Source organism: Myotis myotis, unplaced genomic scaffold, assembly GCF_014108235.1.
Source record: "Myotis myotis isolate mMyoMyo1 unplaced genomic scaffold, mMyoMyo1.p scaffold_m19_p_17, whole genome shotgun sequence".
Lineage (NCBI taxonomy): Eukaryota > Metazoa > Chordata > Mammalia > Chiroptera > Vespertilionidae > Myotis > Myotis myotis.
Window position 1 is genome coordinate 34760713 of NW_023416321.1, and position 23028 is coordinate 34783740.

Sequence of the window (23028 nt, forward strand, 5' to 3'; positions counted from 1 at the left end):
ACCAGGAGTGACAGAAAGCTTAAGGGGCCAGGCTGGCACACAGCTGCAGAGAACAAGTCACAAGCTTCCTGGCTCAGGAAACGGCAACTGCTCCAAGGGATGATTTGCAAGTATTTTGGAGCAAAATTGGCAAATGTGGTCAAGGTGGTAGGAGTGTGAAAGCCCAACCCCCATATGTCAGTTCCCAGCGTCTACTGGATATTTGGCCCCACAACCCCTGAGGGGTCCTCCTTTCCCTTCACCTGCCAATCCTACGCCCAGAATTTGAGCTCAGAGGGGGAAAACACTCAAAAACTCCAATTTATACAAAATTTATTATACTGTTCAGGACTACAGGTCACCAGGAGTCAACAACACAACAACAAGCACAAAATAGAGGAAAAAGGGGCCAAGCTGATGAATGTCACCAGCTAGTATGTGGGAGGTGGCGAGGGGGGGGGGGCCTAAAAGGCTCCAGCCTGTGGGAGTCTGAAGCAGGAGGTGAGGACACAACTAGGCGTAGAGGTCCTCTCGGTCCGCAGAGTAGACCTCCCCCTCCTGCAGGAGGGCGAAGTTGAGGAAGTGGGATGGCCTGTGCACTTCGTGGTAGAACTCTTTGGGGTTTGCCAGCTGCAGCTCATACTTCATGTTGGGATCATGCCGTACACCTTGGGGTAGATAAAAACGTCCAATATTAACAAGGTCCACCTATCTCACCCAGCTGGGGCCCCTGGGCCATCTCCAAACCAGTCAGGCCCCAAGTGCTAAGGATGAGGGCCTAACCCAGTGACGGCAAACCTTTTGAGCTTGGCGTGTCAGCATTTTGAAAAACCCTAACTTAACTCTGGTGCCGTGTCACATATAGAAATTTTTTGATATTTGCAACCATAGTAAAACAAAGACTGATATTTTTGATATTTATTTTATATATTTAAATACCATTTAACAAAGAAAAATCAACCAAAATGAATTCGCATGTCACCTCTGACACGCGTGTCATAGGTTCGCCATCACTGGCCTAGGCCCAGCCCCTTCCCTGTGCTCCCCACTTACCCATGAAGTTGTAGTTCCATGAGGACTGGGCAGGGACCATAAAGAAGCCGAGGAAGCGGTCTGACAGCAGCATCTGGACCCTCTCATAGTGCGAAGGCAGGTAGCCCTTGGGGTTGTTGCCCTTGTCTGTGTTCTGGCGGCCCCATTCATAGCCACTGGGGGTCAGCTTGTAGGCTGTCAGTGTGCAGGAGCCTGGTGTGAAGCTGAAAGAGGGGATGAGGATAAAGTCAGAGCTTAGGCCACCATTCTGGGTCCTGGCCTGCAATGCTGGCCCATTCATACTTTCCATGGGAGCTCAAGCCCACCTGCAGGTGATGATGATGGTTTTCTCGCCATCCCAAGATGGGTTGTCAGCCATGATCTTGGCATGGGTGGTGACATCCTGGGGCGATAGCTGGGGGGACTCATTGGGCTGAGTGTGGATCCAACCTAAGGGTTCCATCTCCTATAGGCAAAGGGCAGTAAAAGATGATTTAAAGCCCTATCTGCAGACAGGAATCCCACTCATGAAGGTAAGGTCTGCCTTCCCTCCCCAACCCTCGTAGCAGAAAACCCCACTGACCTTGAGATACTCATGCTGGGGCAGCTGGTTAGGCAGGTGCACAGTCTGGTGGGTACCCCACTGTGGTACCATCACGATGCAGCGGATTTCCTTCACCTGGGGGTTATCTGGTGGGCTAACCCCATACAGGTATCCTGCAATCTGGAGACAAGGGGATCAAGAATCAAAATGATTCTTAGTACCAGCCCAGACCTGGGCTTTTAGCCGTTTCCTTCCCTTAAGAACAAATTTCTCAAAATGTGGTCAGAATCTATCACATCAGAATCACCTGAGACCCGGCTGGTGTTTCTCAGTGGCTGAATGTCGACATATGAACCAGGTCACGTTTGATTCCTGGTCAAGGGCACATGCCCAAGTTGCGTGCTCAATCCCCAGTGAGGGGCATGCAGGAGGCAGCCAACTGATTGATTAGTCTATCATTGATGTTTCTATCTTTCTCTCCCTCTCCCTTTCTCTCTGAAATAAAAACGTGTTTGCTTGTTGTTAAAAAAAAGAATCACCTGGGTGCTTGGTCACAACATTAAACATGGACCTTATCTCAGAATGACCACATCAGAATCTCCTGAGTGGAGTCCAGGAATCTGCCCTGCTCCCCAGTTGATTATCTAAGTATAGTATCTATAAACAAATGAAAATTTCTTTAAAACCAGTAATATGTGGTATCTTAAGTTTTACAAAGTTAAGAGGACCTGTGTTCCTATAAATCACCCACACAGAATATTAACAAACTTTTCAAATTCACCAAACAGGCCATAAATGGTGTTTTACAACACGTGAATTTCCCTAGTTACTAGTAAAGGTGAGCATTTTTTCATATACTAGAGGCCCGGTGCACAAAAATTTGTGCACTGGGGGGTGAGGGGGGGTCCCTCAGCATGGCCTGTGCCCGCTCGCAGTCTGGGACCCCTAGGGAGATAACGACCTGCTGGCTTAGGCCTGCTCCTGGGTGGCAGAGGGCAGGTCCAATCCCTAGGTGCAGCCCCTGGTTGGGCTCAGAGCAGGGCTGATTGGGGAGTTGGGGCGCCGCCCCCTGTCATGCACAGAGCAGGGCGGATCGGGAGGTTGTGATGCCACCCTCAGTCACGCTCAGGGTAGGGCCGATTGGGGGGTTGGGGCACCGCCCTGGCACACTCAAGGCAGGGTCGATGGGGAGGTTGCGGCGCCACCCCGTCACGCAGAGCAGGGCCAATCGGGGTTGGGGCGCGGCCCCGTCATGCACAGAGCACGGCCGATCAGGGGGTTGGGGAGCTCCTCCTGTCATGCACAGAGCAGGGCCCATCAGGGGGTTGAGGAGCTCCCCCCTGTCACTCACAGAGTAGGGCCGAGAGGGGAGTTGGGGCACCGCCCCGTCACACACAGAGCAGGGCAGATCAGGGGGTTGGGGCGCCGCCCTCTATCACCCACAGAGCAGGGCCGATCAGGGGGTTGGGGCGCCGCCACTGTCACACTCAGGGCAGAGCCGATGGGGAGGTTATGGCTCTACCCCGTCACACACAGAGCAGGGCCCGTGGGGTGGGGGGGTTGGGGCGCCGCACCCTGTCACACACAGAGCCGCAGGGTGATCAGGGGGTTGGGGAGCTCCCCCCTATCAGGCACAGAGCAGGGCCGATCAGGGGTTTGGGGCACCTTCCCCTGACAGGAACAGAGCAGGGCAGATGAGGTTGTGGCCCCGCCCCCTGTCACACACAGAGCTGCAGGGCAATCAGGGGGTTTGGGCGCTGCCTCGTCACACTGATCCCGGTGCCAGGAGGCCTCGTGGCTCCGCTGATCCCAAGGAGGCATATTATCCTTTTACTATATAGAATAGAGGCCTGGTGCATGGATGGGGCTGGCTGATTTGCCCTGAAGGGTGTCCTGGATCAGGGTGGGGGTCCCCACTGGGGTGCCTGGCCAGCCTGGGTGAGGGGATGATGGCTGTTTGCAGCTGGTCACACACCCTTCAGGGTGGAGGTCCCCATGGGGGTGCCTGGCCAGTCTGGGTGAGGGGCTGGGGGCTGTTTTCAGGCTGGGACTGAAGCTCCCAACTGCTCCTTTTTTTCTTTTTTTTTTTTTATTCTGGGCCAGCTTTAGCTCTGAGGCTCCAGCTCTTAGGCCTCTGCTCCTGAAAGCAGGTATCTGGTTTGTTTCGGTTCTATAATCGAAACTCTGTATCAACTCCAGCTCTGAGATCCCAGCCGGCTGAAAGCTGGTTTCTGGGGTTTTGTTTAGCTTCTATATGTTACAATGTTTCTTAAACTGCAAGTTCAGAGGCCGGCAAGGCAGGCAGGGAACGTTGCAGTCCTCAGTCACTGAAGCAAGCAAGCAAGCCTCATGTTCAGTTTAAGCTGCCTGGCTGCCGGCCGCCATCTTGGTTGGCAGTTAATTTGCATATCGCCCTGATTAGCCAATGGGAAGGGTAACGGTCGTACGCCAATTACCATGTTTCTCTTTTATTAGATAGGATTTGCCACCTGTAGTTCCTTTTCTGAACTACATTTGTAATCTTTGCCCAATCTTCTATAGTTATCTTTTTTTTAAAAATCAACTTCTGAGAATTCCCTATTCTAGATCTTAATCCATTATATCTATGGTTATGCAAATAATTTTTGTTTTTAGGATATCTGTTGTGGTACCCTTTGACAGACACACAAGTTATTCATTTTGACTGTGGTTTTGTGCTTTGTGTCTTATTTAGAGGCTATCCCAAAACTAATAAATGTTTTCCTCTAATATTATACAGTTTATTTAGTATTTTAAATAGATATTTATCCCACCTGGATTTTATTTTTGTAAGTGGTGTGAAATAGGGATCTAGATTACTTTTTCTGATTGCTTCAATATCATATGGCATCCTTAATACTACAGACTTGATATACCATATTTATTATATGCACATGAATGTTTCTGTGTAGATGCTATTCTCTTAATTGCCATAACTTTATGTTTTGATATCTGGTAGGGGTCAAAACCCTCCTTACTGGAGTTCAACCAGGGGGCGGGGTGGCCCGCCAACCGCCCCCCCACCCCAGGTTAAATCAGCCTGATTTGTGCGGGGCAGGGCGGGCCAGGCTGGACCCCACCCATGCACAAATTCGTGCACCGGGCCCTCTAGTCCTTGTATATTTACTTTTCCATGAATCTTGAAACCTCAAGTTCCAGGAAACCTTAGGTGAATTGTAGATACATAAAATGTTTGGCTAACACCGTGGCCCAGCTGAGCACACTTACTCACTTGGGCCCGAAGGTCAGATATGCAGATGAACTTCTTAAGCACATTCTTGGGAAGGATATAGGTGTAACCAGTCTCCTTGATGTCATCAGATGAAACATAGATGTGATTGGTCCTTAGGTGCAGGTTGGCAGCAGAGATGGCCCTAAAAACAGGTAGGAATGTCAGCATTTCTCAACCCACTGTAGGTAGCCCAGCAGGCCCTTCCATCCCTACCCCTTTGGCCCCTTACAGTACCTGACCCTCCATTCAGTTTTTGATGAGAAAGTCTGGGTCTCATAGTTGCTGGTGGTAGAGGTAATGATCTCATCCCCGTGCTTGTTAACAGTACGAGTCTGTGTTGCCGTCAGCTGTGACTGTTCCTTGGTCTGCTTCTCAATCTCAGCTATCTGCTGCCGCTGCTGTGACGGTGCAGAGATCTCCATACCCAGGATGATGTCTCGAATCTCTGATTGTGTCAGTGAGGCCACATTCACACTGAGGGGACAGTGTGGGTCACACAAGGGTCCCTTCCCCTCGGTCACTTATGTCTCAATGGCAAGAATGTAACTTGGGTACATGGGAACCCATATTATCCCAGACAATCATCAAGTGACACTTGTAAAGGAAGTGTGAAGTGCAGATGTACTAATACTAACATTTGCCACACCCCAGGATGGCCCTGTGCAGGTGCACTTTTCAGCCAGGCTCAAACCTGCTTAGCATCCATACCTCCCATTTTTCCTTGATAAAAAGTGCCCTAGCACCGGACAATTCTCAAAAACAGAAACCCTGAAACATGTTCTCAGAGCTGGTACTGTCAGTCAACCTAGGGGATACTTGAAAAGCTACAGACACTTTTGGTTCCCACAATTACAGGGAAGGAGAGGGAAGAAAGGTATGTGTGTGCTATTAGCAGTGGTACCTCAGGGCCTGGGATGTTAAAACTTCCTGTAATGCATGGACAGTAAAGAAATGCCCTGCTCAAAATGGCAATAGTGCCTCCACTGAGAAACAATGCCCAAGGGTCAGACTGAAGCCCCAAAACACAGACTCTTCCTTCACTATCTGAAGACACTGCCTTCCTTTCTTCTATAAGCAATTCCCAGGACAATTTCTTGAGAAACACCTGAGGCTAAATGTTTCAAAAAACCCAGAAACTGCCCTGGCCAGTTTGGCTCAGTGGATAGAGCATCAGCCTGCAGACTGAAGGGTCCCAGGTTGGATTCCAGTCAAAGGCACATGCCCGGGTTGCAGACTCCATCCCCAGTGACGGGTGTGCAGGGGACAGCCAATCAATGATTCCCTTTCATCATTGATATTTCTCTCTCTCCCTCTCCCTTCCTCTCTGAAATCAATAAAAATATTTTTTAAAAACCCCAAAACAGAAACCATATACTGTACCACTTATTTCACCCTTTTTGTCTCTTCCATCTGCCTCCCCACCCCCAATTGCTCACTTGTTTTTCTTGCCGTAGTCGGCCAAGATCAGATCCTTGAGCTGCACCTCCACCTTAATCCATTCCTCGTCAGTCAGAGTGGGCCAGATGTGGTGTGGTTCTGTAATAGTAGTCTTGTCTGGCTTCAGGATCACCTTTGCCCGGTCATTGTTCACATGCAGGGCACGCAGAATCAAGATGAGGCGGGAGAAAGCCTGGAAAGAGATGAGGCAGTGTCGGGGAAGGCCAGACACTTAATGTTCTTTCCTTTCCTTGATCCTATTCTGTCATGGAACCAGGAATTGATTTCGAACTCTAAGGTGCTACCTCCTATCCCCTCACCACGAATCAACTTGATATGCAGAGCAGAGTCTCTGTCCACACGTTGAGAACGGCCCCTATGAGGTGCCTGAGGTTAAAACCAAGGCACGAGATTTTCTCGTGGCCCCAAACCCACTCCTCTTAAAGTGATCCTCTTCTTGAGGTAGCTTCATACCGTGTAAGATGAGATGGTCTTGAGCCAGTCATCATAGAGGTTAAAGAGAACCATCTGGGGCTCAGTGGCTTTCAGGATGAGGTCCCCAAACTTTTCCACCTTAAGACAAGCCTGGAAGGGCAGTTGGAGCTCTGACCCTTTGATCACGATATTGGGGAAGTCCAGCAAGTGCACCTGAGACAAGATCAAATCCAAGATTAGAAACAGAGCCTGCAGGTCTCAGCCTTCCTTTCTTCTAACCTCATCCACCTCTCACCTCCAATGGATCCAGCATGCCCTTTCTGGTGACAATGATCTGCTTAGGCTGCTCCTCCACAGGGAGAGATCGGATCAGGGCAGCCACCTCCTCAGCCGTCTTCCACTTAGCCAACTAAGAAGCAAGGGGGAAAGAAATAAAAACTGAGTCTCCACTCTTCCAGGTAAATCAGAAGACTCAGTCTTTAAATAATTGAACTATGTTTCTTTTTAAAATATATTTTTATTGATTTCAGGGAGGAAGGAAGAGAAACATCAATGATGAGAATCGTTTATCGACTGCCTCCTGCACGCCCCACACTGGAGAATGGCCCACAACCTAGGCATATGCCCTGGCTGGGAATCGAGCCGTGACCTCTTGGTTCACAGGTAGATGCTCAACCACTGAGCCACGCTAGCTGGGCAAACTATTGAGCACTGTTAGGTACTTCGAAAGTAAAGTAAGAGGTGTCAAATGGCATTGCCCCAAAGGGTTTTTCTACCTACCTGGCTATATAAAACTCATACAAACTACACTATGATTATACTACACTATGTCAGGGACAAAAGAAATTAAGACCAACGGTCATAAAGAGCTGCAGAAAGAGGTCTTAAGGAATGAGTAAGACTGATAAACAGAGGAAGAGCAGAGTTCATTTTAGAAAGAAAGATATATGAGCAACGCCACAAAGGCGAGAGGAACATTAGGGTTTTGTGATACTAGAACCGCAGACTAACTGCACGAGGAAACATGCCATAAAGGAAGAGAAACTGTGGCTGGACAAGTTATAGCTCAGCCAGATATCAAGTGTCTAGGAAGCCGAAGAGGAGGTAATTCAGCAAGGAGGGGCAAGCAAAGGATTTGAGAAAGAAATTTGGTGAAAGTGACATTTTATTTTTTTAAATCTACTTTTTATTTATTTCAGAGAGGAAGGGAGAGGGATAGAGAGAAACATCAATGATGAGAGAGAATTATTGATCGGCTGATGGAGTCTGCAACCTGGGCATGTGCCCTGACTGGGAATCAAACCTCCTGGTTCATAGGTCAGTGCTCAACCACTGAGCCACTTCAGCCGGGCAGAAAGTGACATTTTAAGAATGCCTGTTCCTGGCTTTCCCTCCAGGAAGCATGCCCACGCCATTCCCTTCCCCCTCTTCTTTCCCTACAGGAACTTATTTCCTAAATTCCAAGGGACCCCATGAGACTTGCAACCAGGGGAGCAATGGGCAGCGGCAGTTCATCCCAGGCTAACCCTCTGAACCTGTCTCCAGGCCCCTTTCCTCTGACTCCTCCAGGAGCCAAAGCAGCCCCGCCCAGGCTCTCCTGCTGCTTCTTCTATGCCCATCCTTGCTTCACTGTCCTGAGTGTGTTTTTGCTGTGGTCAATAAATTATTGCTTGCTTTTAAGAAAGAAAAGAATGCTTGTTCCCTTTAGAAAGGTAATTTTTGGTAGCTCTGATCAAGCGAAATTAGAGGTAGGAGATTCAGAAAGCAAAGCCCAGCTGGCAGGCAATGAAGGACCTCACACACTCTTGGACCTCCTACAGGAGAATACTCCCCAAATTAAGTAATTTGGGGAACAAGTTCAATTGAGATGCCCCCAATCTTTCAGAGAGAAAGATTTTTTCTCTCACACCCATACCCCAAAGATTAAGAGAGAAGTTTCTACAGACTCTGTCCTTTAACCAACTCACCTGACCCAAACGCTTCTGTCCAGCCCACACAGATGTGTGGATTATCTTGAGAAATAGCTGCCCTGTGCGTGGGTTGAAGATGAAGATGGCCCCATTGATGGGCTTTGTTGTCAAGTTCCCTTCAAAGGTCTAGAGAATGATTACATCAGTTAGTACAGCCTAGAACCATCCTGCCTTCATGCCAATATGCACACACTTGCCCGATCACCCTCCATCAGGCATCTAGAGTCCCACACCCCTACACTGCTTGTAGCCCTTCTCACCTTGTGAATAGTCACTCTGTAGACGTTAGTGTCATCCACAAACCAAATAATCTGGTTGGAGAAGAGTTCACCATAGTTCTGAGAGGACAGATAGGGCTCAGTAGGCTCAGATGAGTAGAGCTGCAGCCCCTTGCGAATCCGTTCACGTAACACATACAAGGCAGGGTTTGCCTTCATGATCTTGGCCATGGCCTGTTGTATGAGAGGCTTGCTGCCTGGGAACCAGTTTCCATAGGCACTATGAAGGTGGAAGAGGCAAGAAAAAGTTAGACCAGACTGGTAGTGTCAGGAATGAGGCAAACTGCAACTCTACAGAGGAGGAAAAGACTGTTGGCCAGGCTAACAAGTGTCTGCTCATATACACAGAGACAGGGAAGAAAGAGTCAGCGACCCAGAGGAGGAAAGAGCCAAACCTCATTATAGCGGGGCAAACTAAAAAAACACTGTATGTCCAAGTGTGGGGCTGATGGAAAACACATGCTTCTGAGCCCCATCTTACCTGTGCAGGTTATAGGCCAGGTCAATGGCAATGAGCACTCCCGTAGGTGAAGGGTAGATACTCATGTTGTCTGTGGTGTAGTCCAAGAACTTGGCCCGGGCATAGCGCTCAATGTCATGGGAATCATAATCCCCCCAGCGCAACTGGATGTCAATCCAATACTTCTGAGTGGTGGTGCTGTCCATCACATCCCTGAGGGTGGAGAGAGGTTAGGAGTCCAGACTTCCAGGAAGCCACTGACACAACCACAAGAACTCTCAATCACTATATCTAAGTCTTCAAACCAACCCTCTTGCCAGTTCCAGGTCAGCAAGACTCCCCAGAGAATCAGCAGACTTGGCTGAGGGTGTCCATAGGATCCAGGGAGAGCACTGGTTCCCAGTTAGAAAGAATAGGCAGCGATCATTCTTAAAGTAGAACTGCTAGAAGAATAGTGAAACTAAGTCTCCCGGATGCCTAGGGCTGGGCCTTAAGGCACTTACTTGGAGTCTGCCAGCAATGAGGGCCGGGAAACATTCCACTTGTAGGAGGCAAAGAGCAGGATATCTGCACAGGAAGAGTTCATTTTATAGGACTTTCGGGGGTGGATTGTCTCCTTTTGTACTGTCTCAATTTCCAGTGCATCCAGTTCCTGATCAAACACCTGGAGGCAAAAGTGGAAAGGTTATGAGTGGCTATGGAAGCCCACTTAAGAATAAAGGCTTGCCCTGACCGGTTTGGCTCAGTGGATAGAGCGTCGGCCTGTGGACTCAAGGGTCCCGGGTTCGATTCCAGTCAAGGGCATGTACCTTAGTTGCAGGCACATCCCCAGTGGGGAGTGTGCAGGAGGCAGCTGATCGATGTTTCTCTCTCATCGATGTTTCTAACTCTTTATCCCTCTCCCTTCCTCTCTGTAAAAAAATCAATAAAATATATTAAAAAAAAAAAAAAAAAAGGCTTGTAGAACTTAAGATAATGTGGCACCTGGTACCACAATAGAGTCTCATCCTCCGAGTTTCCAGGGTAGATTTCCTATACCCAAAGAGGTGACCTGACTTTTGATGGCATCCTCTCGCCTCAATTCTAGCCCACCTGACACAAATCCATAACGATGCTCTCATGGATCTTCTGCCACAAGTGAGCTCGGAAGATCTGGATGAGAGAGATCTTCAGTGTGGGGATCTTGCCGTGCATGAAGATACCTGTCAGATCCAGCTGCACCTGAAAGCCGACGTATACCTGACAGGAAAAAGAAAGTTACACTAGAGATCAAGAGACTTTGGTTCTCAAGACATAATTAAGAAAGTACAAACACTTGTTTTTATCTTCTGATCTCCCATGTCTACCAATCACACTCACATTGGCTCGGTTGATGGTTGGAGACCACCAGAGGGTGAATCTACGATTGGGAATCTGGTTCAATCCTGATCGCTGAGCATTAGTTAGCTTCTTCCACTTCATAGACTCCTCAAAACCACTGGCCTTCTCCCTGGGAAGCAGAAGAGACCAGGCAAAGTGATGTTGTGCCATCTCCCAGAGTGCTGTTGACCTCCTGGGGATGGCTGTTGGAACACATCATAGCAGATCACAGGCACACAAGGGATGAGCTCAAAGAGGTGTAACAGGTCACTGTAAGGGGAGAAGAGAATTCTCACCAGAAAAGCCCCTCCCAGGTTGGAAAGTAAGTGCCCTTGAAGAGTGTGTGTTCCAGAATGCCTTCCACACCGCCCAGGGCCTGGATCATATCTGTACGGTAGTTGTTCAGGTTCCAGAGCTTTCCATCATGCCGCTGGTGTGTCCACCAGAAAGGGTTCTGCTTCAAAACCTAGATGGCAAGAAAAGTATGGTCACAATTCTAAGTGCCTACTGTCCCAGGATGGCCACGGAGTCTCCTAATTCAGGGAAACTGTTCCATTATCCCCTCCACGTACCTGGTACTGCTTGAAGTCAGTTCGAACACGCCAGCCCTTATCATAAGCCAATGTGTGCCGGTCCTTCTGGAAGAGGGTGTTGATTCGAGGAATGCCACGATCCCATGAATCTTCTAGATCTTCTAAGGTCAGTCGTCTGCCAAAGAAAAAAGATCGAAGTGAAATGTGCTCATATGAACAGTAAAGCATACCTACTGATCAAGAATAAAAGGGCAGATTTAGAACCTACTTCCTTGTCTCCATAAAAATATGTCATGCAGAGTTCAAAGGTCATGCCTCCACACCCCACAGGACTGCTGTGTCCTCCTGGATGCCTACCTGTTCTGAGCAATGGCCTCTTGTCTCTTGAGTGCATATTCAGCCCAGACACGCTGAGAATCAATAAACTCACTCTCCCATGGCTGTATATAGCGGTACAAGTTGGGAATCAGCTGGTCTTCTTCATGGCTCATTCCTGAACGGAAGTGTGTGATACCTACATCTGTCTGCTTGGACCACCTGTTTTGGGGGACAACCAAGATTAGAGAAAAAATAAAGCCTAAAAGATAAAGAAACACCCCTTCTCTTAAGGTCTAGCAAGATTTTTAGCCAAGTCCTACCTGAGGTCAGACTGGGGGATGAGCACGTGGCCCATTGAGAGCATGCCGAGTCCACCCAGCTCCTTCGGGGTGTAGAACACAACAGGAGGGAACCGACTTGGCATCTTGGAGTTGAGGCCAATCTTGATACGTGTCTGGATCTTGTTCTCACACTTCACCAGCAAGTCCAGGAGCTCCTGTGTGTTCACCACAGCCTCCCGAAAGTATGTCATCAGGCCAATAAGAGCTGTGTTCCACTTATTCACAATCTGAAGATAGTGGGAAAGAAATTATAGATGAGCCATTGGTGTGGGGGAAGACACAGCAGACTAATTCAGTTAGTTATATTGTCCATAGTTCTCAAGAAAGATTTCAAGTTAAGATCATCAGGGAAGTATATATAAAACAAAATCACTGGGAGATACAACTTAGCACCCATCAGAGTAGCTACAAGATAGGGACAAGTGTCAGTAAGAATGTGGGGAAAATGGAACTCTCATATACTGCTGGTAGGAACATGAAATTATAAAGCCACTTTGAAAAACAGTCTGCCGTTCCTCAAAAGGTTAAAACAGAGTTACCTTATAACCCAGCAATCCTACTCAGGTATATGCCCAAGAGAAATGAAAACATATGTCCACACAAAAATGTGTGCACAAATTTCATAGTAGCATTCTTCCTAATACTCAAAAAGTGGGGGGGAAACCCAAATGCCCATCAATTGACAAATGGATATACAAAATATGGTATATCCAAATGACAGAATATTCAGCTATGAAAAGGACTGAAGTACTAATACATGCTAAAATATGAACCTTATGTGAAAGAGACCAGACAAAAAAGGTCACATACATTGTATGATTCCATTTATATGAAAAATCCGGAACAGACCAACCCACATAGACAGAAAGTAGATTAGTGGTTGCCAGGGGCTGGGAGTAGGAACAATAGGGAGTGAGTGATAATTTCTTTTGGGAGTGATGAAAATTTTCTGGAATTAGACAGTGGTAAATACCTGCACAATATTATGAATATACTGAAAAACCCACTCAATTGTAGACTTTAAAAGTGTGAATTTCAGCCCAGCCAGCGTGGCTATGTGGTTGAGCATCGAACTATGAACCAGGAGGTCACAGTTCAATTTTGGTCAGGGCACATGCTTGGGTTGTGGGCTCAATCCCCAATGTGGAACGTGCAGGAGGCAGCCAATTAATGATTCTCTCTCATCATTGATGTTTCTAACTCTCTCTCCCTCTCCCTTTCTGAAATCAATACAAATATATCTTTTTTTAAAGTGTGAATTTTATCTCAATAAAAAAATTGAGGCAATATAAACAATGTTAAAATAAGACCAGAGCCAGGGGATTGTCAAGGGTGGGGAAAAAAAAGACACATATGTAATACCCTTTGTAATACTTTAAGCAAAAAAAAAAAAAAAAAGACCAGAGCCCTGGCCGGTGTGGCTCAGTTCATTGAGTGTTGTCCCATGCACCAAAGGGCTGTTGGTTCGATTCCCTGTCAGGGCACATGCTGGGTTGCAGGCTCGATCCCCAGTGCAGGAGCTGCAGGAGGCAGCTGATTGATGTTCTGCTCTCACATCAATGTTTCTCTTTTCCTCTCTCCCTCTTTCTTTTTCTCTCTCTCTAAAACCAATAAAAACAGCCCAGCTGGCATGGCTCTGTGGTTGAGCATCAACCTATGAAACAGGAGGTCATGGTTTGATTCCCAGTTGGGGTATATGCCTGGGTTGCAGGCTCGATCCCAAGTATGGGGTGTGCAGTAGGCAGCTGATCAATGATTCTCTCTCATCACTGATGTTTCCATCTCTCTCTTTCTCTCCCATCCTCCCTGAAAATCAATAAAAATATCTTTAAAATAATAAAATCAATAAAAACACCTAATAAAAATGAGACCAAATAGAGTCATAATCCCAGAGTAGGCAGTGGGAAAAGAAGGGATGAGAAAAAAGTATCAAAAATTAATGGAGAGGCCCTGGCCAGATAACTCAATTGGTTAGTGTCATCTAGATGCGACAAGGTTGTGGGCACATACAAGAAGCAACCAATGAATGCATAAATAAGTGGAACAACAGATGGGTGTTTCCCTCTCTCTCTCAAATCAAAAAAGCTTTTTAAACATGTTTTTAAATGGAGGGAATAAAAACGAGTGGGATCACAGAAATTGCCTTCCTACTATAAGCAACTAGAAAAGTAAACGAGATATATAAAACAACATTTCTGGGAAACTGGCAAACAGGCAGCACAGACTATGACCCTTGAGAAAAGGGAAACATACAGTGAGCCCCACAACCGCCCCAGTTTACTGCCTAGTGGCAGTTTCCAATCTGCAGCACAAACATGGAGGGTTAAGAAAAACAGCCCAATAGGCTCATTGAATCGAAGAGACAAAGATTAGAGTTCAAGAGGCCAAAGCAGCTAGAAACTGTGTGAAGAAAAGGAAGATACACAGAAAGAGATCTCTGGAGATCCATGAAGGGACTGCCCCAAGTTTCTGACCGAGTCCCAATCTGTATGCAGTAAAACTCCGAGGTCAGTGAAAGAACCACCAAAGATCAGTAAGCTGAACAAGGCCCACAGTTTATATAGGCTGAAAACAGTTTGTGTTCCCACCAGCCAGAGTAGAGAGACCTTATTCTACATGGAAACTGGGTAAAGTCCCCAGAAAGTTACAAGTTACCTACTTAACAGTGGAGGTAAAAAAAAATATATATATATATATATATAATCTCTATCTCCAGCCCTAGCCGGTTTGGCTCAGTGGATAGAGCACTGGCCTGCAGACCAAAGGGTCCCGGGTTTGATTCTGGTCAAGGGCACATACCTTGGTTGTAGGCTTCTCAGCCCAGACCCTGGTAGGGGCTCGTGCAGGAGGCAACCCATCTCTCACATTGATGTTTTTCTCTCTATTTCCCTCTCTTCCACTCTCCCTAAAAATCAATAAAAAAATATCCTCAGGAGAGGATTAAAAAAAAATCCAGACAACAGGTGCCCTGAATTTGCCATAACCAAACTTAAAAACAAGCTTCCAAAGGATCAAACAAATCCACAAATTACTGAACTGCACACCAGAACACAACCCAATACCCTATTAACCCTTTGCGGTCGTTTATCTACTCTCAGCCACCAAAGCTTTTTTACCGTTCCGGTCGTATGTCTGCTCTCAGCCACCACAGCAAGGAACCGTACGAATTTTAACTCTATTCATTCATGTATCAGTTCATAATTTCTCTGAAAGCTCTTAAGTGTCTAAGCGACCTTGTCACGAACCAAAACACTGCCCCAACAAATCGGAGATATCGAAACTCAATACAAACAAACGCGGTCGTTCCACACTCGCCATGCAAAACACCGTGGCGAGTCACTCGCCTTTTGAGAGTGAAGAAATCGACAAGCTTCGGAGATACTTCGCAGAATTTCAAATAAAGCTTTACAAATTACATTTAACTGTAATTAGGCATTCTCACTTGTTAAGATATTTCAAAATAATACTCCAAAATGGCAAAAAGAAAGTTACCGAAAGAAGTGTACTGCAAATCTGAAAGTAACGATGAAGAGTTTTATTTTGGCACCTTGAATACTGATTCTGACGTAGAAAGTGATAACGTTTGTAGTGATTCTACTAGTAGTGACGTAGTTCCAAAAAAGAATTAATAAATCTTGTTTATCCTTCATAATCTTGCATGTTATGTATCACTGCTCTTTCAATGGAAATTAATTCCGACCAGTACGACACCCATGTCCAAATTTAATACGACCGCAAAGGGTTAAAGGTATACAACAAAATCCATAAATAACTAAATAAAATTCACAATTTCTGGCATGCATTAAAAAATTACCATGCAGCCCAGCCAGCATGGCTCAGTGGTTGAGGGTCAACCTATGAACCAGGAGGCCATAGTTTGATTCCTAGTGAGAGCACATGCCCGGGTTGCAGGCTCGATCCCCAGTGGGGGGCATGCAGCAGGCAGCCGATCAATAATTCTCTCTCATCATTGATGTTTCTACCTCTCTCCCTCTCCCTTCCTCTCTGAAATCAATAAAAAAAATATTTTAAAAAATTTACCATGCATACAAAGTAGAAATAAATTACCCATAACCAGAAGAAAAATCAAACAGAAACAGACTTAGAAACAACAGATGATGGAATTAACAGACAAGGACCTTTAAAACAGCTATCATAAAAACTTGTGCCCTAGCCGAAACCGGTTTGGCTCAGTGGATAGAGCGTCGGCCTGCGGACTGAAAGGTCCCAGGTTCGATTCCGGTCAAGGGCATGTACCTGGGTTGCGGGCACATCCCCAGTAGGAGATGTGCAGGAGGCAGCTGATCGATGTTTCTCTCTCATCGATGTTTCTAACTCTCTATCTCTCTCCCTTCCTCTCTGTAAAAAATCAATAAAATATATATTTAAAAAAAAAAAAAAAAACTTGTGCCCTAGCTGGTTTGGCTCAGTGGATAGAGCATCGGTCCATGGACTAAATGATTGAGGTTTGATTCCAGGTCAAGGGCATGTACCTTGGTTGCAGGCTCAACCCCCAGCCCCGGTCGGGGAGTGTTCAGGAGGCAGCCAATAGATGCATATCTCTCTCACATCAATGTTTGCTTTTCTCTCTCTCTCCCTTCCACTCTCTCTAAAAAATCAATAGAAAAATATCCTTGGGTGAGGATTAACAAAATGAAACAAAAATCTTGTAATTATGCTTGAGTATATTAAGAAAAACATGAACATAATGAGAGAAACAGAAGATGCTAAAGACTCAAATGGAACTTTTAGAGATACAAAGTACACTATCTGCCTTAGCCAGTTTGGCTCAGTGGATAGAGCGTTGGCCTGTGGACTGAAGGGTCCCAGGTTCGATTCTAGTCAGGGGCACATGTCTGGGTTGTGGACTTGATCCCCACTAGGAGGAGTGCAGGAGGCAGCCGATCAATGATTCTCTCTCATCACTGATGTCTATATCTCTTTCTCCCTCTCCCTTCCTCTCTGTAATCAATAAAAATATATTTTTTAAAAAGGTCTAAAATTGATCATCTAACATTTTACCTTAACAAATCAGAGCCCTGGCCGGGTAGCTCAACTGATGAAAGCAAAGCATTGTCCCGACATGCCAAGATTGTGGGTTCCTTCCCTGGTCAAGGCACATACTAACAAGAATCATAAATAAGTGTAACAACAAATTGTTCCACTTCCAACCACTATAGTACACTCCTCTCTAACCGCCGACACCCTCCATTACTCAGGCTCTTACCTCTCACACATCTATTCCCCTGGTCCCTGTATTTTTCCCCCTAAGGCCACTGGCCTCTTCTGGTCTCTTTCTTTTCTCCCCTCCCATAATCCAGGAGGCTAAAAGGGGTCAGCACCCTTAATTCCCCTGTAGCCAGTCCCTTACCACTCCACCACAGTCCTCCAGCAAAACCCAATCCTAAATCACCAAAATCTGTCCACATTCTCCATCCCATCACTGAGTAGCTGAGTGCTTCTGGGAAGAAGTCAGTTTCCTTCATTTTCTTGAAACCCACGTACAGTGTAGTTTCTTCAACATCCCATCATACCCCCAACACTGTGCTTTAAAGTCTGAAACCCTGTGTCCCTTACTCCAGCCCAGGCAAAGCTGAAAAATTCAAGACTGTAGTAACTACCCACTTAACATTCACATCTATCCAGACCTCTTTCCTATTAGGTTCAGAGGATCTTTTCCCTCTGCCTGCCTTTTCCACCAGCCCTACACAATTTCTCTAGAACACTGCTCCATCACTTATCACACTTCTACTGCACTCTGAACCTCTATTGGCTCAATGAAACATACCCAAGTCACTCCCATTTCAAAATACCTGCCTTGACCTACATCTTCCTCTAGGTGGCATCTAATGTCCTTCCTCCAGCTCTGGCGAATCGACAGTCCTTGCTGTCTCCACCCCTCACTTCCCATAAAGCCTCACCCACTGCAATCTGGCTTCTATCCCTACTTATTTCTGAAACAGCTCTTGCTAAGGTCACCAATGACGTCCAGGCCGCCAAATCCAATGGATACGTCTCAGACCTTATCTAAGTGAAAGACTCTTAAGCAACTGCCAGTGTTAACTGGCCACCCACTCCCCACAGCCTTGGCTCCCGTGACCCAGCACTCTCTCCGTCTGGCCACACTGCTGCTCCGTGTTCCCAACTCGGCTCTCCTCACCCCTTATATTTTCCCTGGATAATCTTGCTCACTCTTGAGCTTTAAACCATCTTTTCTATGCTGACAGATTCCTAAATCTACATCTTCAACCCAGACATCTTCAGGCTTCAGGTTGTAAAATACCTCCTCTTGGACATTCTATAGAAACTTGTAAGTTACCCCTGACTGCTCTTACTTTCTCACCTCATTTCTCTCCCTGGAGCTTCAAACTCACAGTATTTTTCATCAAATCTAAGAGACCATCAATTTAAGAGGCACAAGTGAGGGGGGGAAATACACACATGTGTATATTTATCATGGAATTAAAGAAATACATAAATATCTCCACCTAGATATTCTCAAGAACTTCAACCTTTTTACATCCTAAACTATATTCACTTGTTCCCCCCCTAAACCTGTTCTTCTTCCCATAGACTTCCAATTAGTGACATCAATATCCACCTAGTCACCCATGCCAAAAACTATTATTTTGACTTCTTTCTTTCCCTCTGGCATCCCATCAAAATGAAACTCACCTGATCATACCTGCTAACTACTTATCAAATCTGTTCCCCTATCCTTACTTCTACTTCCACTGCTTTCATCATTTTTATCTGGACTCTGGCAGTAGTCCCCAAACTGATCACATCCTATTCCTCTAGTCTAAACCCATCTTCCCACAGCTGCAAGAGTGAACCACCTAACACAGAAATCTGAGACAGTCACGCCCATGGGTCACCCTTACAGAACTCTTACTGAGGCGTAATCCTCTCCATGATCTGGCTCTTGCTTATCTACCCAGCTCCATCTGCTAACAGGCCCAACTCCACGATTTTATTCCAGTAAATTCTCAACTTTTTACAGTCCCACATATACCTGCTAGTTACCTCTCCATACTTCTGGCTGAAGGAATGCCCTCTCTCACCACTTCATCACGTTATTTTTTTCCAGGAAGCCTTTCCTCTCCTTCTCCCAGAGAAGGCGAGTCCTTAACTGAGTGTTCTCACAGATTCCAATACAATAGCTCTTTTCCTGACTATGCATCTGTATTGTCTCTCCAACTAGGTAAGTGAGCTCAATTAAGGCACAGATGCTATCTTACATATAGTACGCACACAATACCTTGAGTGCAGTAGTTATCAACAAGCACCAATGAATGAATGAGCTACATAATTCCAGTTATCTGACCCTTAGAGGGAATAACCAACCTAAAGGACAAACTTTTTCCTAGCACCAGTCTCCAAAAAAATCTATCATGAGGAACTTTAGGTAAGGAATAAGATAAAAATGTATCCTCAAGAGAAGCATCACTAAAAAATTTAAGGCATTCTTTATGTGTGCTGCATATTTAAAGGGATATGAAGGTCAGAATAAAAGAAAATTGCTACAGCTAACAGTTATTATTCTAAGGGAAATCAGGATGAAGTGCCTTTTTAAAAATCCATTGAGAGCCCTAACCAGTTTGGCTCAGTGGACAGAGCATCAGCCTGCGGACTCAAGGGTCTCAGGTTCGATTCCGGCCAAGGGCATGTACCTTGGTTGTGGGCACATACCCAGTAGGAGGTGTGCAGGAGGCAGCTGATCGATGTTTCTCTCTCATCGATGTTTCTAACGCTCTAACCCTCTCCCTTCCTCTCTGTAAAAAAATCAATAAAGTATATTTTTTTAAAAACCCATTGACTGCAGACTGAAGGGTCCCAGGTTCGATTCCGGTCAAGGGCATGTACCTTGGTTGTGGGCACATCCCCAGTAGGGGGTGTGCAGGAGGCAGCTAATCAATGTTTCTGTCTCATTGATGTTTCTAACTCTCTATCCCTCTCCCTTCCGCTCTGTAAAAAATCAATAAAATATATTTAAAAAAAAAAAATCCATTGAGAGCCCTAACAAGTTTGGCTCAGTGGATAGAGCGCCGGCCTGTGGACTGAAGGGTCCCAGGTTCGATTCCTGTCAAGGGCATATACGTTGATTGTGGGCACATCCCCAGTAGGAGGTGTGCAGGAGGCAGCTGATCGATGTTTCTCTCTCATCAATGTTTCTAACTCTCTATCCCTCTCCCTTCCTCTCTGTAAAAAATCAGTAAAATATATATTTTTTAAAAATCCACTGAGATACTTTATTTCTATGTATGTATTATATTCCTAAAAAAGGAATCCGAGGATTTTCTATCTTTTGTTTTTTTTTTAAGATTTCTGATTTTGAGAGAGGGAGAGAAAGAAAGAGAAAAACATCGTTGTGGGAGCGAAACATAGATTGGCTGCCTGCTGCACACCTCCTACTGAAGGATCAAGCCTAAAACCTGGACACATTGCCCTGACAGGGAGTCGAACCGGCAACCTTTCAGTGCATGGGACAACGCCCAACCAACTATGCCATACCTGCCAGGGCATCCTTTGTGTTGCTTCTTTGTGGATCATGATACCAGCTGAAGTTGTCAGTACAATGAAACCAAACTGACAGGGTGGATTCAGATTATTTTGGCATTTTTAGATCTCTGAGTTGCGTATCAAATCTGGGGCTGACCACACTACACCTGTTTCATCTGCCTGTGCAGTTCATAATTTTCCCACCTGTGATCATCAGGGCTCTCAAATCCACCAGTGTATGTAACCTTGCCTCATCAACACAGTTAGAAACTGGACAATGACTTTGGAGCAGAGCCTAATTAAGAACTTGGTGTTTCCCTCTTTTTGGCATTATTGATGCTCTTGCGAGCATCAGCCAGGACATTCATGTACACCATTACAAGGCGAGGAAAGACAGTGGAAAGGGCAAGATGACCTGTTAAACCATGCAAAAAATTTGTATACACAGTCTACAAGTCCAGCTGCCTTCCGAAGCAACTGAAGGGGAAAACAGACACTGAGATAGCTAATTATGCTTGCTTTTCAATATGCACACTATGTTACTGTTTAAAAGATGAGTTATATGAGTTGGATCACTAGCCCTTGGAAAAATGCAAAAACAGTGATTTTTGTCAAATTTAAAAATCCAACTTCAACTCTTGCCTTAATTTAGAGCCATCACAGCTACAGAGAAGTAGACTGCAGAAGTCCTGCAGGGAATTCTCAGAAACTAACTAACTTGATTTGACACTCTAATCTGCTATCTATACCTAAAGCACAGAGACGGTACAGTGGGCGATACTGGGAAGAAAGGAGGGCAAACCAGGGGAAGAGGTGAAAGGGAAGTGAGATGGACAGAGGAGACAACCGAGTGGGGCTGTCTGCGATACCTTGGTGAAAGTGGTGGAGCCGGAAGCCATCAGAATTTGACGCACACGATTGTGGAAGCGCTGCATTGACTCATCATCCACACGCAGGAAACACTGGGCTGTCCGCTCCTTAGTAACCTAAACCACAAGGTCAAGGTTAATTGTCTCTGGTACTGCCACAGGAGCAAGGATCAACTCTGACCACCACAATGCCCTGCCACCCAGCGAGGCTCAGCTGACGGATGGCGTTATGTTGGTATTCCTCACCCCCATGCCCCCCGAAGGTACAGGGGTGGCAATGCTCTGTCTAGCCCCCTTCCCAGGTTGTACCTCATTCTGTAGGTTCCAGACCCCATCCTTGTGGGTGAACTCCTCATAGCTGGTGCGGCACTTTGGCAGAATGCGGCACTCAAAGCCACACATGTTGAACAGCAGGTTGGGGTTGTCCTTACTGTACACGGACACGAAGCTGTTCTCCCACTGAACTGTAGTCACTGACCGTGGCAGACGGTTCTTGATGTCCCAGAACACTGCCCGACCCCTGCCCACAGAAAACATATGGTCACATCAGTCTCCTGGGAAGAAACTTCCCTTCAAAGGTCAGACTGACGATAACCCAACAGAATACACTCCTCCCACCCAGGACACAACCTCATGAACCCCATCTAATTGTCTCTGAATCCCTCAGGCTGATGTTCTCCCAGCTCCCACAGCCCCACTCAGACTCACAAGTTGACATCATGTTTCATGAGGCGCATGCGGGCATCTCGGGGCCAGCACTTCTTGTTATTATAGCCAACGATGTTTTCATTGTTGGGGTCAGGGTGCTCTGTCAGGTAACGCTGGATCAGGTCTCGAGCCTCATCTGCTGTAAACCTACACCAGGCAGAGTGCATTGCTGAGGCCCCAATACACTAGGACCTCAGGAGACCTACAGCTGGATAAACCCCAAACCCCTACCCTATCCATAGTACTTCATTCCATTTTGAAGCCCCAACTCAGCAGGAAGCCAATTAAAGTACAAGAGTCACTTCCAGAGGCTAGGTATATGCCTCAATGCCCTGCAAGGATAAGAATCCAAGCAAGCGCTCACCTGAAGAAAATATGGATGCGATCAATGTATCTGCAGAAGAGACGGATTGGGTGGGCAGCCTCCGTGGCTATGTCCTGGAAACTGAGAAAGTCATTTGGCATCTGAGGGGGCCCAGCCATCTCACTGGCCCGGTGTAATCCCAACACAAGCAAATCCATCACCAGGCCATAGTACTGCACAATGAATGAAGCGAACTGCAGGCCTCGGATGATCCCATATGAATTCGTGTGGTTCATGTCCTAGAAAGAAAAACTTACAACTCTTTAACAACTCTCAACCCATGGCCATGTCCCAGGCTGCTCTAGGGCCCACCCTCTTTTGCCCTCCCCTTAATCCTTAATAAAACCTAACTCAGTGGGCCAGACCCTCACCCCACAACAAAATTCCTTGTTACCCTGCCCCTAAGACACACCTTATAGTTGATGACAACGTTGTTCTTGGCTGTCATGTAGTCAGCTATGTTGTGGTCTACAATGAGTCGCAGCAGCCTATTAAGTAGGGTCAAGTCGATCTTCTCATACATCTTCTCAAAGCGTGACTCCAGCATGACATTGCACTCACCCTCACTTGTCTCCCACACATCCTGCAGGTTATTGATGCCTGAGGAGTAAACAAGACAGGTCTCCAGGTTAGAAATTCCCTTTCAGGA

At 46.3% G+C, this 23028-nt stretch overlaps 1 protein-coding gene across 1 annotated transcript in view; it reads right to left on the bottom strand.

Moving 5' to 3' along the window:
* Positions 1-295: 295 nt before the first annotated feature.
* PRPF8 (pre-mRNA processing factor 8) overlaps positions 296-23028 on the bottom strand; it is a 32122-nt gene continuing 9389 nt past the window's right edge. The window contains exons 20-43 of the mRNA XM_036340976.1: positions 22792-22979; positions 22380-22618; positions 22016-22162; positions 21617-21827; positions 21308-21424; positions 11916-12163; positions 11635-11814; positions 11317-11452; positions 11041-11210; positions 10745-10874; positions 10478-10624; positions 9889-10049; positions 9407-9598; positions 8908-9145; positions 8645-8773; positions 6973-7086; positions 6717-6890; positions 6242-6435; positions 5040-5279; positions 4806-4947; positions 1595-1735; positions 1338-1477; positions 1033-1235; positions 296-647 (exon numbers count right to left, since the gene is read on the bottom strand). Coding sequence (XP_036196869.1) covers positions 493-647; positions 1033-1235; positions 1338-1477; positions 1595-1735; positions 4806-4947; positions 5040-5279; positions 6242-6435; positions 6717-6890; positions 6973-7086; positions 8645-8773; positions 8908-9145; positions 9407-9598; positions 9889-10049; positions 10478-10624; positions 10745-10874; positions 11041-11210; positions 11317-11452; positions 11635-11814; positions 11916-12163; positions 21308-21424; positions 21617-21827; positions 22016-22162; positions 22380-22618; positions 22792-22979 — 4136 coding nt within the window. The 3' untranslated portion in view covers positions 296-492. The remainder of the gene's footprint in view (positions 648-1032; positions 1236-1337; positions 1478-1594; positions 1736-4805; positions 4948-5039; positions 5280-6241; positions 6436-6716; positions 6891-6972; positions 7087-8644; positions 8774-8907; positions 9146-9406; positions 9599-9888; positions 10050-10477; positions 10625-10744; positions 10875-11040; positions 11211-11316; positions 11453-11634; positions 11815-11915; positions 12164-21307; positions 21425-21616; positions 21828-22015; positions 22163-22379; positions 22619-22791; positions 22980-23028) is intronic.